Source organism: Nycticebus coucang, chromosome 15, assembly GCF_027406575.1.
Source record: "Nycticebus coucang isolate mNycCou1 chromosome 15, mNycCou1.pri, whole genome shotgun sequence".
NCBI lineage: Eukaryota > Metazoa > Chordata > Mammalia > Primates > Lorisidae > Nycticebus > Nycticebus coucang.
In genome coordinates this window covers 93,895,711-93,911,173 of record NC_069794.1, presented here as the reverse complement: position 1 = coordinate 93,911,173, position 15,463 = coordinate 93,895,711, and the positions used below count along the sequence as shown (strand labels likewise).

The following is a 15,463-nucleotide window of genomic DNA, read 5'->3' as shown; positions in this document are numbered from 1 at the left end:
CGAATAGTCTCCCCATGGATAGAAACAAAGGTAGATCTCCGTCTCAGAGTGTACTCCCGAATAGTCTCCCCATGGATAGAAACAAAGGTAGATCTCCGTCTCATAGTGTACTCCCGAATAGTCTCCCCATGGATAGAAACAAAGGTAGAGCGCCGTCTCAGAGTGTACTCCCGAATAGTCTCCCCATGGATAGAAACAAAGGTAGATCTCCGCCTCATAGTTAGTGTACTCCCGAATAGTCTCCCCATGGATAGAAACAAAGGTAGATCTCCGTCTCAGAGTGTACTCCCGAATAGTCTCCCCATGGATAGAAACAAAGGTAGATCTCCGCCTCATAGTGTACTCCCGAATAGTCTCCCCATGGATAGAAACAAAGGTAGATCTCCGTCTCAGAGTGTACTCCCCAATAGTCTCCCCATGGATAGAAACAAAGGTAGATCTCCGTCTCAGAGTGTACTCCCCAATAGTCTCCCCATGGATAGAAACAAAGGTAGATGTCCGTCTCAGAGTGTACTCCCGAATAGTCTCCCCATGGATAGAAACAAAGGTAGAGCTCCGTCTCAGAGTGTACTCCCCAATAGTCTCCCCATGGATAGAAACAAAGGTAGATGTCCGTCTCAGAGTGTACTCCCGAATAGTCTCCCCATGGATAGAAACAAAGGTAGATCTCCGTCTCAGAGTGTACTTCCCAATAGTCTCCCCATGGATAGAAACAAAGGTAGATCTCCGTCTCAGAGTGTACTCCCCAATAGTCTCCCCATGGATAGAAACAAAGGTAGATCTCCGTCTCAGAGTGTACTCCCGAATAGTCTCCCCATGGATAGAAACAAAGGTAGAGCTCCGTCGCATAGTGTACTCCCGAATAGTCTCCCCATGGATAGAAACAAAGGTAGATCTCCGCCTCATAGTTAGTGTACTCCCGAATAGTCTCCCCATGGATAGAAACAAAGGTAGAGCTCCGTCTCAGAGTGTACTCCCGAATAGTCTCCCCATGGATAGAAACAAAGGTAGATCTCCATCTCAGAGTGTACTCCCGAATAGTCTCCCCATGGATAGAAACAAAGGTAGATCTCCATCTCAGAGTGTACTCCCGAATAGTCTCCCCATGGATAGAAACAAAGGTAGATCTCCGCCTCATAGTGTACTCCCGAATAGTCTCCCCATCGATAGAAACAAAGGTAGATCTCCGCCTCAGAGTGTACTCCCCAATAGTCTCCCCATGGATAGAAACAAAGGTAGATCTCCGTCTCAGAGTGTACTCCCGAATAGTCTCCCCATGGATAGAAACAAAGGTAGAGCTCCGTCTCAGAGTGTACTCCTGAATAGTCTCCCCATGGATAGAAACAAAGGTAGATCTCCGTCTCAGAGTGTACTCCCGAATAGTCTCCCCATGGATAGAAACAAAGGTAGAGCTCCGTCTCAGAGTGTACTCCTGAATAGTCTCCCCATGGATAGAAACAAAGGGAGATCTCCGTCTCAGAGTGTACTCCCGAATAGTCTCCCCATGGATAGAAACAAAGGTAGAGCGCCGTCTCAAAGTATACTCCCAAATAGACTCCCCAGGTATCGAACTTCTAACTAGATAAAACAAAACAAAGCAAAAAACTATTCAAAAAATTAGGAAATATAGGCGAAAGGAAAAAGCAGGGAATTGAGTTGGGGAGGCTCTCTAACAAAGAGAGGAAACCCAGAAACCCCAAAGAAAATAAGACTGATGGAGGGCGACACCTGTGGCTCAAAGGAGTAGGGCTCCGGCCCCATATGCCGGAGGTGGTGGGTTCAAACCCAGCCCTGGTGAAAAATCTGCAAAAAAAAAAAAAAATAATAATAATAATAAGACTGATGGAGCTGACTATATGAAAATTTTAAGCTTATGTTTGCATAATGACAGATACTATTATTTATTTATTTGAGACAGAGTCTCACTCTATCACCTAGGCTAGAGTGCCGTGGCCTCAGCCTAGCTCACAGCAACCTCAGCCTCTTGGGTTCAAGCAATCCTTGTGCCTCAGTCTCCCAAGTAGCTGGGACTGCTCGCTCCTCAGCCAGCTAGTTTTTCTATTTTTCTATTTTTATTAGAGATGGGGGTCTCGCTCTTGCTCAGGCTGGTCTTGAACTCCTCAGCTCCCCACCTCATCCTCCCAGAGTGCTAGGGTTACAGGTGTGAGCCAACACATCCAGCCAGTTCAAAAAATTTAAAAGGAATTCTCTTAGAACCAGAAGTTCCATTTCTGGAGTAATTCTCAAATGAGTGCTATGGGTACATAGCCGTGACCGAGCATCACTCGTGGCAGTGAAAACCCAGTACACCTCCTCATCTCTCGGGAAGAGGCTCTGTGAGCCGGCGGCCCTGGGCAGGGCCTGGAATTCAGTGGGAGCAACCCCCAGAGGGAGCTGTGTGCCCTTTTCTTTCTTGCCTTCCACACCTTTGCACCTCTCCTTTCCTCTCGGGAATTCCCCTTCTCCATCTGCCTCTCAGGTCCCACCCCTGCTGGAAAGACCTCCTACGTCCCACCTGTGGCCGGAGCCACTGGTGAGGCCATGCCCCTCTCTAAGCAGGTGTCGTGCTGGGCTGACCTGTGTGGTGCACAGTGGGTGCTATGCCTGCCCGCACACTCCAAGGGCTCCACAAACACTGGTTAGTGCAAGGGTGACGATCACTTTAACTTTACACGACTTTTTCCTCCTCTCTCCCTGCCAACCCACCCTGACGTCTTCCAGTAGGGAGGTCTGCAGCCCAAATTCTGCAGAGCTCTCAGGAGCCCCTGCAGCTGTGAGTCTCTTGCCTCCAGAGCGTTGGCTGCCCTCACCCACGTCTCCTAATATGTGGACAACCACTGGAATCCAATGGCCGTTTTGTTGTCGATGGTGGGGATTCATTGAGGGAAACCAGGTTACCCTGATTGCATTTGTTAGGTAAAGTCCCTCTTACAATTGTGTCTTGCCCCAAAAAGGTGTGTCATGCACCAAGACCCCACCCCCTCCCTCCTTCCCTCACTCTGCTCTCCTCTTCCCCCACCCCCACCATGTCATTAATTGTCCTCATATCAAAATTGAGTACATAGGATTCGTGCTTCTCCATTCTCATGATGCTTTACTAAGAATAATGTCTTCCACTTCCATCCAGGTTAATACCAAGTCTGTAAAGTCTCCATTTTTTTTTTTTTTTTGTAGAGACAGAGTTTCACTTTATTGCCCTTGGTAGAGTGCCGTGGCGTCACACAGCTCACAGCAACCTCCAACTCCTGGGCTTAGGCGATTCTCCTGCCTCAGCCTCCTGAGCAGCTGGGACTACAGGTGCCCGCCACAACGCCCGGCTATTTTTTTGTTGCAGTTTGGCCGGGGCTGGGTTTGAACCCGCCACCCTCGGCATATGGGGCCGGTGCCCTACTCACTGAGCCACAGGCGCTGCCAGGTCTCCATTTTTTTTAAATGGCTGAATAGTATTCCATGGTGTACACATACCACAGCTTGTTAATCCACTCCTAGGCTGGTGGGCTGTCTGCTGCTTTCGAACCAGAGGGACTCCACCCAATGTCCTGGGAGCTGCTCTGTCAGCACTAGTGATGGCAGTGACCAGCCTGCCCATTCCTAGTATACAGCTCAATCGCGTAGATACTGATGGTTGGGTCCACACCCTCCATCCCTGCGACCTGCTTCTGGGGCTACTGCAGAATGTCTGAGGTGTCTAACTGCAGAATTCCATCAGGACTGTTCCCTTTCACTCTGGACTTTCCATTTCTTCGGTTCATAAAATGGGCATCCTTACACCCATGACGGGAAGTTCGCACAGAGCAATGCATGTAATAGCTACTGCAGGATGCTGCCAACTTGTAAGCGCTACATAATGTTTGTTCCTAGTCATTACCTTGCTGTGCTCACGCTGCTGTCCTGCCTGACAAGAGAGGGCCTTTCACAGAGGAAGTTGATTGCAATGGATCCAGCAGGATAACTCCTCAGCACTCCTTCCTGCCCAGACAGCCCCCTGGTGACCCATGGCTCCAAGGCCAGATCCTGATTAGTAAAGGCCACCCCCAGCAGCTGGTACAGAGAGAAGGCTGCAACCTAATTCAACTTTCAGAGAGCCTGGTTCCACCGTGGGGTTGACCTTTCTCTTTCGCTGGCTGTAAACAAGAAACCCTGGTGGCCCCCCATCTTCTGCCTACAAGGGGAACAGCTCATGCTGGGGACATGTGGGCACATTAGGAGAACCTGGGCCCCTGATGGCATCACTGAGCCACTGAATCAAGCAACTTTGAAGCAGTTTTCTCTAGATAAGTGAGAAAATAAGTGTCCTCTTTATTAAAGCCAGCTAGAGTTGGGGTTTTCTCTACTTACGGCCCAAAGCATCCTAACTCTTAACTACTTTACTAATGAAATCTTAAAATATTTTATTTATTTATTTTCTGTTTGTTTTTTTTGAGACAGAGTCTCAAGCTGTTGCCCCTGGTAGAGTGCCATGGCATCATAGCTCACAGCAACTTCCAACTCTTGGGCTTAAGAGATCCTCTGGCCTCAGTTTTTCTATTTTTAGTAGAGACGGGGTCTGGCTTTCAGTCAGGCTGATCTCGAACTCATGAGCTCAAGCAATCCACCCGGCTCGGCCTCCCAGAGTGCTAGAATTACAGGTGTGAGCCACCTCTCCTGGCCAAAATATTTTTTTTCCTTTATTTTTTGAGACAGAGTCTCGCTTTGTCACCCTTGGTAGAGTGCTGTGGCGTCACAGCTCACAGCAACCTCAAACTCTTGGGCTTAAGTGATTCTCTTGCCTCAGCCTCTCAAGTAGCTGAGACTATAGACACCCACCGCAAATCCTGGCTATTTTTCAGATGAAGTCTCACTCTGGCTCAGGCTGGTCTCAAACCCATGAGCTCAGGCAATCCACCTGCCTCGGTCTCCCCCGTGCTGGGATTATAGGTGTGAGCCACCTCGCTCGGCCAAAATGTTTTCAGCGTTCAGTTGAGTCTAAGTTTCCAATACAGGTCCGGCTTCTGTCAGCTCTCCAAGATGCTTCCCCATCCCTGACTCATCAATCGCATAGGCATCCTTTTAGATTCATCCCTGAGGGTCTGTTCATCCTATACAGGTAATAAAGTTGCTTATACTTACCAGCCTCCTTCCTCTTTGGATTTCTTTCTTTACCGATTCCACATCAAAATTTCTAGCCTGAGTCAGCGGATCAGGATCATCACATTCCACAAGTGCCGCAGAATAGAGCTGCAGATGGGGGGAGAAACGCGAAGTATGTACTAATGAATCATACTGGAAGCCACAGTCAGAAAATCCACCAGACAGTACTTGGCGGGGGTGGGGGATGGAGTGGGGGCTAGGACAGTGCCACCTTTGGGGGTGCATGAGCAGACCACAAGCCACCCTACTTCGGGAGTGACCCTAGTCCCTGGGAATGTAAACTTGCTCCCCACTGCCTAACTGGACCTGGCTAGGGCCCTGATGCCACGTGGGCCAATGTCATTCTCTGTCCAGTATGGCGTAGGCACTGGGGAATAGCCAAAGCCACAGAGTCAGTCAGTCTGCAAAGAAAGAAAAGCAAAACCAAAGTCTAGAGAGAGGACATTCTGGGTTTCTGCTGGCTTTCCAGGTCCTGTTTCTTAGACCCTCCTGAATTCTGGCCTTTAGGAGTCATGAAACGCCCCCATAGCCTATTATTCCCAAACTCTTTTTATGTCCAGGCCAGCTCAAGTTTCCAGGTGCTACCTCATTTCCTTCCAGAAACGTATTTGGAAGGACTCAAAGCCAGACCTCTAAATAATCTCTAAAAAAATAGCCGGGCGTTGTGGTGGGCGCCTATAGTCCCAGTTGCTTGGGAGGCTGAGGCAAGAGAATCGCTTAAGCCCAAGAGTTTGAGGTTGCTGTGAGCTGTGACAGTATAGCACTCTACTGAGAGAGATATAGTGAAACTCTGTCTCAAAAAAAAAAAAAAATAAATAAATAATAGTAATTGTCCCTATTATCATTTTGGGGATGAGTTCTCATTACATTGCTGGGGCTGATTAAAAAAAAGTGTTTAAGCATACTAATAATAGCTGATTTAAAAAGGCATTAGAAAAAGTAACAAAATAGAAGAAAAAGCAAACCCAAGAGGCCTAACCCAAAGTTCTAGACCTCTACAGAAAAAAGAAATTATGACTCATATCATGAAGGTGTCTATTTTCCCCCCAGTTCATATAAGTTAAATGCAACTTTAATAAAAATTCTAGTAGGAATTTCTGTGAAATCTGAAAAGCTGATGCTAAACTTCAAAGTGCCAAAACAATAGGCAAGGTTTATTGTAAAGTCATGGTGCAGCTGCCTTTAGTCCCTTCAAGGGACTGGCTGCAGGAACCCTTGCCACAATCTGATGCTCCCATCCCTTACAGGGAGCAGTGTAGTACTTGCGTACCACCTACACACCTCCCTTTGTGTACAGATGGTCCCCAGTTTACAATGGTTTAACTTAGGATGTTTTTCTACTTTACAATGGTGGGAAAATCTGCAGAAACTGTACGTCAAGTGTCCACACAAACATCCTGTTTTTCAATTCCAGGACAGTATTCAATAAATTACAAGAGATTGTCAATACCTTATTGTAAAATAGGCTTTGTGTTATATGGTTTTACTCAACTGTAGGCTAATGTTAAATGTTCTGAACACGTTTAAGGTAGGCTAGGCTAAGCTATGATGTTTGGTGTATTAAATGCATTTTCTTTTTTTTTTTGTAGAGACAGAGTCTCACTTTATGGCCCTCAGTAGAGTGCCGTGGCATCACACAGCTCACAGCAACCTCCAACCCCCGGGCTTAAGCGATTCTCTTGCCTCAGCCTCCCGAGTAGCTGGGACTACAGGCACCCACCACAACGCTCGGCTATTTTTTTTTGGTTGCAGTTCAGCCGGGGCCGGGTTTGAACCCGCCACCCTCACTATATGGGGCCGGTGCCTTACCGACTGAGCCACAGGCACCGCCCTAAATGCATTTTCAGTTTATGGTATTTTTGACTTTATTGGGACACAACTTCATACTAAGTCAAGGACCACCTGTACTTTGAATCATCTCTACATTACTTACAATGTCTAATGCAATGTAAATGCTACGTAAACAGTTGTAATACTGTATTTTAAAAAATTTTGTAATTTTAAAATTGTTATATTGCTATTTTTTCCCAAAAATATTTTCTTTTCTTTTTTTTTTTTTGAGACAGAGCCTCAAGCTGTTGCCCTGGGTAGAGTGCCGTGGCGTCACAGCTAACAGCAACCTCCAACTCTTGGACTTGAGCTATTCTCTTGCCTCAGGCTCCCAAGTAGCTGGGACTACAGGCGCCCACCACAATGCCCGGCTATTTTTTGGTTGCAGCCATCATTGTTGTTTGGCAGGCCCAGGCTGGATTCGAACCCATCAGCTCAGTTGTATGGGCTGGCACCTTAGCCACTTGAACCACAGGCGCCCCCCGCAAATATTTTCGATTTGCAGTTGGTTGAATCAGCAGATGTAGAAGGATGACTATCATTATGGCAGTGTTATACCAGCACAGGGACAGAAAACCAGAAAGCAATTCACACATATGACGTGATATCATTAGTCCTCAAAGCAAGCCTGAGGGTTCTAGAACTAGACTACCTTGGGGGAGAATCTTGGCTCAGTCACTAGCCATGTGACCTTGGGAAAGGGACCTAATCTCTCTGTGCTTTAGTTGTTTCGTCTTTGGTTTGGGAGTAGTGACAGTACCTACTTTTTAGGGCTACTGTGAGGATTAACAGTTTACTTACTGTAGGTAAGGCTCCTGGACAATGACCTTGCACATGGGAAACACCAAATAATAATAATAGCTGTCATTATTATTATTACAAATCCTTAGGAATTATTACTACAAATTCAAAGGAAAGGATTGATTATTCAATAAACAGTAATGGGGAAAGTTGTTAACCATGTGGTAAAATAAAATAAAATTAGATTTCTACTTTGCACAAATAGTAAAATTCCACTTGGATTAAGAAACTAAATAAGAAAAGCAAAATTTTAGAACTTTTGGGAAAAAAGGTAGAATCTCAGTATAGAAAAGAATTTCTTTCCCCCAAATTATAAAGGAAAATAATGATGAATTTAACTACAGTATAAGCTTCTGACAGAAAAAATAACATATGTAGGCTTGGTGCCCATAGCAGTGTTTACGGCACCAGTCACATGCACCGAGGGTGGCAGGTTCAAACCCGACCTGGAACAACTAAACAACTGCAACAAAAAAATAGCCACTTGTTGTAGCAGGCACCCATAGTCCCAGCTGCTTGGGAGGCTGAGGCAAGAGAATTGCATAAGCCCAAGAGTTAGAGGTTGCTGTGAGCCGTGTGATGTCATGGCACTCTATGCGAGGGCAGTACAGTGAGACCCTGTCTCAAAAAAAAATTAAAAAAAAAAAAGAAGGAAAAACTAGCCAGGTGCTTTGGCACATGCCTGTAGTTGCAGCTACTTGGGAAGCTGAGGCAAGAGGATCTCTTGGGCCCAAGAGTTTGAGGTTGGTGTGAACTATGATGATGCCACAGCATCATCTACCCAGGGTGACAGAGTGAAACTGTCTCAAAATGAAAAATTTAAATAAATAAATAAAATGAAAGACATAGAACTATGTTTACCAACTTGGATATATTACAAAAATCTGTAGAGTTTGATAGAGATCATATTTGTGGGGAAGGTCGGTGGCTGTCTGTTGAAATATTTCTTTTCCTTAGTGTGTCTGAAAGTAATCATAAGATGATAAGGTCTGAAACAGTTGAATGTTAGAAAAATATGCTTCCTGACCCTCACCTAAAAGCTCCAACAATGGCTAATTTGTTATTGTTTGTATCCAAAGCACCACTTATCTACTCTGATATGTTCTACCCTAGAAGTACTTACTCTCCACTAAATTTTTAAGTAACTTACCAAACAATTTTCATGAGCAGCTATATTCTCTGACTGTGCAAAGTACAGGACGCTGTAGTCGGCATCTTTGGGGCAGAGCGCACATATCCTTTTTTCCAGCTTTTCTGCAACCTGAAAGACACCTAAAAGTGATATCCCTGGTGAGAAACGGAGGAGGGGAATTTCTTGGTCAAACTAACCTCTCCTCTAGTCTTTTTGGGTTTTTTTGGAGAGATGGAGTCTCACTTTACCACCTTCGGTAGAGTGCCATGATGTCACAGGACTCACAGCAACCTCTAGCTCTTGGGCTTCCGCGATTCTCCTGTCTCAGCCTCCCGAGCAGCTGGGACCACAGGCGCCCGCCACAACGCCCGGCTATTTTTTGGTTGCAGTTCAGCCGGGGCTGGGTTTGAACCCGCCACTCTCGGTATAGGGGGCTGGTGCCCTACTCACTGAGCCACAGGCGCCACCCTCTCCTCTAGTCTTAAAGTAGAAAATTCTCAATTCCCAGAGAGACCAAAAAATAGAAAGAAAAAAGAAAAAGAAAAAAAATTAGGGACACAAGTGGGAAAGCAACTTTTTGTTTTCTAATGAATTAAAAAAAGAATTGATGGGCTCGGCACCTGTGGCTCAAGCGACTAAGGCGCCAGCCACATTCACCTGAGCTTGCGGGTTTGAATCCAGCCTGGGCCTGCCAAACAACAACGGCTGCAACCAAAAAATAGCTGGGTGTTGTGGCGGGTGCCTGTAGTCCCAGCTACTTGGGAGGTGGAGACAGGAGAATCGCTTGAGCCCAGGGGTTGGAGGTGCTGTGAGCTGTGATGCCACGACACTCTGCTGAGGGAGACATAGTGAGACTCTGTCTCAAAAAAACCCCAAAAAAACAAATGAGCCAGGCATCGCGGTGCTTGGCTGTAGTACTAACTACTTAGGAGGCTGAGGTGCCAGGATGGCTTGAATCCAGAAGCCTGAGATTGCTGTGAGCTGTGATTGTACCATTGCCCCTCCCCAGCCTGGATGATGGAGCAAGACCCTTTCTTTTTCCATATATTTGATTATTACATATATTGGGTTTATTCCCATACTACTATTTTGTCCCATTCAACTTCCTCCACCAAAACCATACTTCAACATTTTCAATGCTTTAAATATATTTTAGTATTTGACAACACCCCCTCACCTCAAAAGAAGAATACTATGTTCTTATTTAAAAGAACACTCAGCCCAGACAATAAACTTGCAAAATACAGGATTAAAATAGTGTCGGGCTTAGTACTATGGATGTACTAATGCTTCCGCAGACCGTCTTCCCCAGGAAGCATGACAGCATCTGACGGGATACACAGCTCCCTGTGTACAAGAGCAGGACCTTGCACACAGTCTCTCCCTGTTCCCACATACACGGCTGGGAGCCATCAGCAGACAAGGTGCAGCGCTGGTGCAGCAGTCAGTCGCTGACACCTGAGCCGGGTCCCTGTGCCCTGTCTGAGCCACACTCTCAAGGGTGTGGGCTCCTTGGGTCTTGACATCTGGGAGCACAGAGAAAAACATAGCAGATGTGCTGACCAAGGTGGGACTCACAGGCCCTTCTACACACGCCACCTCACAGTGTTCTAAAAGATCTTGGCTCTTGGGTGGCACCTGTGGCTCAAAGGAATAGGGGGCCGGCCCCATATACCGGAGGTGGTGGATTCAAACCCGGTCCCAGCCAAAAATTGCAAAAAAAAAAGATCTTGGCTCTTCCAGCTCATTCATTCTTCTAGACTGGTGGAGGTACATGCCAGCCAAAAATTGCAAAAAAAAAAGATCTTGGCTCTTCCAGCTCATTCATTCTTCTAGACTGGTGGAGGTACACGACACTCTGTAGTTGGAGGAGGGAATTTTACATACACAGGTGTCTCTTACTGTCTGAACTGCTACCGGTTATCTGAAACTCATGGGCCAAACACGGGCAACCTGGTATCTGCACTGAGCTCAGCAACTGTGGATTCAGATAGGGAGGGAGACCTGTAGGTGTGTCTGGGAGCCGAGGTACTTTAGGGAAAGCCCACTGGGACTGAGGTTTAGCAAACCCGAGGAGCCAGAGTCCTGAACAACATCACAATATTTTATTTACTTATTTTATTTCCTACAGAATTTTAGAATTCTCAGAAATGATACTGGTAGCCAAGAAAGGCTCTACAGAATGAAGCTGCAGGAAAGTTACACCCCTGGGACATGAGAGCTATGCCTCATTCCAACACCACAGAGATTCTCTCCTGGTCTCCCTGGCGATCTCCAGCGCACCTCTGCCGGGGAGTAGATTGCTAAGGCTATGGATCCTCCAGGGGCACCCTTCCCACTGCTTCTCCACTCAGAGATGGTCTTTTTTTTTTTTTTTTGTAGAGACAGAGTCTCACTTTACTGCTCTTGGTAGAGTGCCGTGGCGTCACACGGCTCACAGCAACCTCCAGCTCTTGGGCATAAGCAATTCTCTTGCCTCAGCCTCCCAAGTAGCTGAGACTACAGGCGCCCACCACAACGCCCGGCTACAGAGATGGTCTTAAAGCTCACCAGACAAGGGCAACTACCCAGAAGACAGAAAGGATGGCCAAGGAACACATTCTGCCACTAAAGAAATAAGTGAAACTCTGAATTTAAAATTAGGAAGAAAATGAGCAAAACTGATGTAACGAGATTCACTAATGCCATCATTTCATTTATAACCTCACTCCAGGAGGGCATGGTTATGATGGTTATGTTCCGGACTGGTAAACCAATTATGGGTTAGAGATTTCCTCCTCTTTTCTCCTTGGATCAATTGTTTTTGTTTTAGTAATTTATCCTTTTTTTTTCCATGAGACCGGGTTTTACTATGTTCTCCAGGCTAGAGTCAAACTCCTGGGCTCAGTTGATCCTCCTGCCTCAGTCTCCTTGTGCCTTGAACCTGGCTAATCAATAGTTTTTATTGCAGCTTACTGTTTTAGTTTCTCCGGTGTATGAAGGATGCACGGATAAGTCAGCTGTATTGATGAGTTCAGGGACTGCCTGCCTGAACTGTAAGGAGGCAGGGAAATTACTGAGAGGTTGGTAAGGAACTTAGGAATAGACGTGTGGGATGAACAAGCTCCATCACACTGTCTCTGTATGACATACCTGGGTATAACTTTGGAAGAAGCAAGACTGAATCTGTATTTGGATTACCCAGAATGCATTGCCAGTGATGTCTTTACAGTGTATGAACAGGAATAAGGGTGTGTGTGTTGTAGTGAAGGGACAGTGAGCAGCCTAGGGGTCTGGTGTTCAATGAACTCCATTTCCCTACACACAGCTGATCATCCCAGATGACTGCCTGCCCATCTCCCAGATATACAGAACTCAGAATAGAAGGTTTTAGTTCAGATTGGGCTGGTTTCTTTTCTTTTTTTTTTTGAGACAGAATCTCGCTATGTCACCCTGGGTAGAGTGCTGTGGTGTTATAGCTCACAGCAACCTCAAACTCTTGGGCATAAGCGATTCTTTCGCCTCAGCCTCCCAAGTAGCTGGTACTATAGGCACCCACCACAACGCCCGGCTATTTTTTGTTGCAATTGTCATTGTTTAGCTGGCCCGGGCTGGGTTCGAACCCATCAGCTTCAGTGTATGTGGCTGGTGCTATAACCACTGTGCTACGGGCGCCAAGCCTGGGCTAGTTTCTTGAAGGAGATGTCAAAACTGGGAGGCTGTGAGGATCGCCATCTTCTATCCCATTATTAGGAAGACTGGACCAAAGAAAGAAATTCAAAGCACATATGCTAAGAGGTGAAGAAATACAAGACAGGGGAGCACGGCCAAAGTCTATAGTGGCTTTTCAGGTCCTAGTTCCTAGCCTTCTTTGGAAAATACTACAGCATCTATGCTCTGGGGGTCTGTGAGTCTGGACCCCTGCTTGCTAGTAATAGACCACATTGTTTTGGTACAACGTGCAGCTGGCAAGTACACTTGACCGGGATCACCACAGAGTATGTGTGTGCGTGCACAGGTGAGCCCTGGCGTGGGTGGAAGAGAAGCCAGGCTCCCACTGTCGTACACATGCCCACTCACTCCTTCAAGAGATTACTTAATGAGAACCTGCTATGTCCTGCCACTGTGACCAGGCAGGCTGTTCTAGGCACGGGGGATAGAGAAGAGACCAAGACTCTTGACTCTCATAGAACTCAATTCATTCCACTGGTAGAAACAGACATTAAACAAGTTTATTGTTGTCTGTCTTTTCCTGGTAGTGCTAAGTACTATAGAGACGAACCGAGCAGAAGGAGGCAGAGAGCAGTTCGGAGCCAGGGAGGGAGTGCTCTTGTAGACAGGATGGGCGGAGAGACACACAGCTATGAGCAGAGACCATGAGTTTTCCTTGCAGACGGAATAGCAAATATGATGACCCTGATGCATGAACAGATTTACAGATTCGGTGGCTCAGAGGACGGGCCAGGCGGTAAGGGCTTGCAGAATGGAGATGAGCAGGAGTCAAATCAGGTAAGGACTCAGGTTAAACTGTGGGCAGATTAAGGTATTGTTCTGCTAGACTGTGAGTGGGGTTTGAGCAGGAGAATCAGGTTTGCTTTTTGTTTTGTGAAGGTCGTTTGGGCTGCCTAGCAGGACTGCCTGAATGAAAGGCTGGAGTAGAAGTCAGGGGAGCAACAGTTCAGGCAGGAGGTGGTGGTCGCAGTGGTGCTGAGAAGCAGTGAGGAATGGACAGAATGGACTGACCTGACTCACGTGGGGAGGAAAGAAAGGCCCTGAGGCGCTGCTACAGTTTGGGGGCTGATGTGTTGGGCAGGTTTGGAGTGTGTGGGTACAGTGAGGGAAAAAGGAGTTTTCTGAGGGACATACTCAGTTTAGGAACATTCCGGATGTGGGAGAAGTTGTGTATACCAGTTTGGAGTTGGGAGGAGGTCAGGGTGGAACTTCATCAGCTGGCTGGCTTGTGGTTGTCACATATGTGTTGTGGTTTGATGCCTTTGTTCCTGTCACCCTCTCTGCCTCTCTAACACACCCTTTCAACCTTCCTGCCTTTGGCTGACTTGACCTTTAAAACTAACATCATGGGGCAGTACCTGTGGCTCAGTGAGTAGGGCAGCGGCCCCATATAACGAGGATGGTGCATTCGAACCCAGCCCTGGCCAAACTGCCACAGAAAAATAGCTGGGTGTTATGGCGGGTGCCTGTGCTCCCAGCTGCTCGGGAGGCTGAGGCAAGAGACTCGCCTGGGCCCAGGAGCTGGAGGTTGCTGTGAGCTGTGACGCTACGGCACTCTACTGAGGGGAACAAAATAAGACTCTGCCTGTTAAAATAAAAAAAAGGGTGGCACCTGTGGCTCAAAGGAGTGGGGCACCAGCCCCATATACCGGAGGTGGAGGGTTCAAACCCAGCCCTGGCCAGAAACTGCCAAATAATAATAATAATAATAATAACAACATCATAGGTGGCTCATGCCTTGATGATCCTAGCACTCTGGGAGGCTGAGGTGGAAGGATCACTTGGGTTCAGGAGTTGAAGACCAGCTTAAGCAAGAGTCAGACCACCATCTCTACCAAAAATATAGTAAAAATAGAAAGAATTAGTTGGGCACAGTGGCAGGCACCTGTAGTCCCAGCTCCTGAGGAGGATGAGGCAGGAGGATCACTTACACCCAGGAGTTTGAGGTTGCTGTGAGCTATGATGACACCACTGCAACGCTGTAAGTCCAGCCAGGGTGGCAGAGCAAGACTGCCCATCTCCCAAGATCAGACATCTCCTCCTATAAGCTTTCCCTGAACAGACAGAGGTAAAACTCCCTCATTTCAGCCTCTGAGGTTCTTACTATTTCTATTACGATACCTATTCCACTCTCCAGAGGCAGGCTCTGCCAAAATCATTTTTGTTTTGTTTTAAGGCAGAGTGTCACTCTGTTGCCCTGGGTAGAGTGCTGTGGCATCATAGCTCACAGCAACCTCCAACTCTTGGGCTCAAGTGATCCTCCTGCCTTGGCCTCCCAAGTATCTAGGACTACAGTAGCTGGCCACAGCACCAGGCTAATTTTTCTATTTTCAGTACAGATAGGCTCTTGCTCAGGCTGGTCTGGAACTCCTAAGCTCCAGCGATCCGTCTGCCTCAGCCTCTCAGAGTGCGGGGATTACAGGTTTGAGCCTGGCTGACGGAGGACAGCAGCAGTCCACACGCCATCAAATGAAGGGAGGGCCCAAGTGGGGGACCCGGCTCAAGTGGACGGCCGGGGAGGACTGGAAGGAGGAGGTGAGCTCCAGTCACACCCTGGGTGAGAACTTCCCCAGCTATGTCCTGAGACCCAGACGAGCGTGTCTCCTCCCGGGGCGCTCCTCCTGCCACCCCCTCGCAGGACCCTGTCCCCCGTATCAGCTAAGGGTGGACGAGCGGCGGTAGGCGCATGTACCCGGGTCTGCTGGAGAGGGGACCCGAGGCCGTGCCCGCCGGGGGCGACCGGGGCGCAGCGCCCACCCCCCGCCGCGCGTACTCACCAGAGGGGCAGGGGAGCGCGTCCCCCGCGGGCTGAGCCTCGGGGCTGCGGGGCCGGCACGGCGACTCCTGGGCCATGGTGTC

At 47.7% G+C, this 15,463-nt stretch overlaps 1 protein-coding gene across 1 annotated transcript in view; it reads right to left on the bottom strand.

Moving 5' to 3' along the window:
* The window catches only part of SETDB2 (SET domain bifurcated histone lysine methyltransferase 2), a 112,891-nt gene that overhangs the window by 25,214 nt on the left and 72,214 nt on the right, over positions 1 to 15,463 (bottom strand). The window contains exons 11-12 of the mRNA XM_053563744.1: positions 8,912 to 9,033; positions 5,110 to 5,217 (exon numbers count right to left, since the gene is read on the bottom strand). Coding sequence (XP_053419719.1) covers positions 5,110 to 5,217; positions 8,912 to 9,033 — 230 coding nt within the window. The remainder of the gene's footprint in view (positions 1 to 5,109; positions 5,218 to 8,911; positions 9,034 to 15,463) is intronic.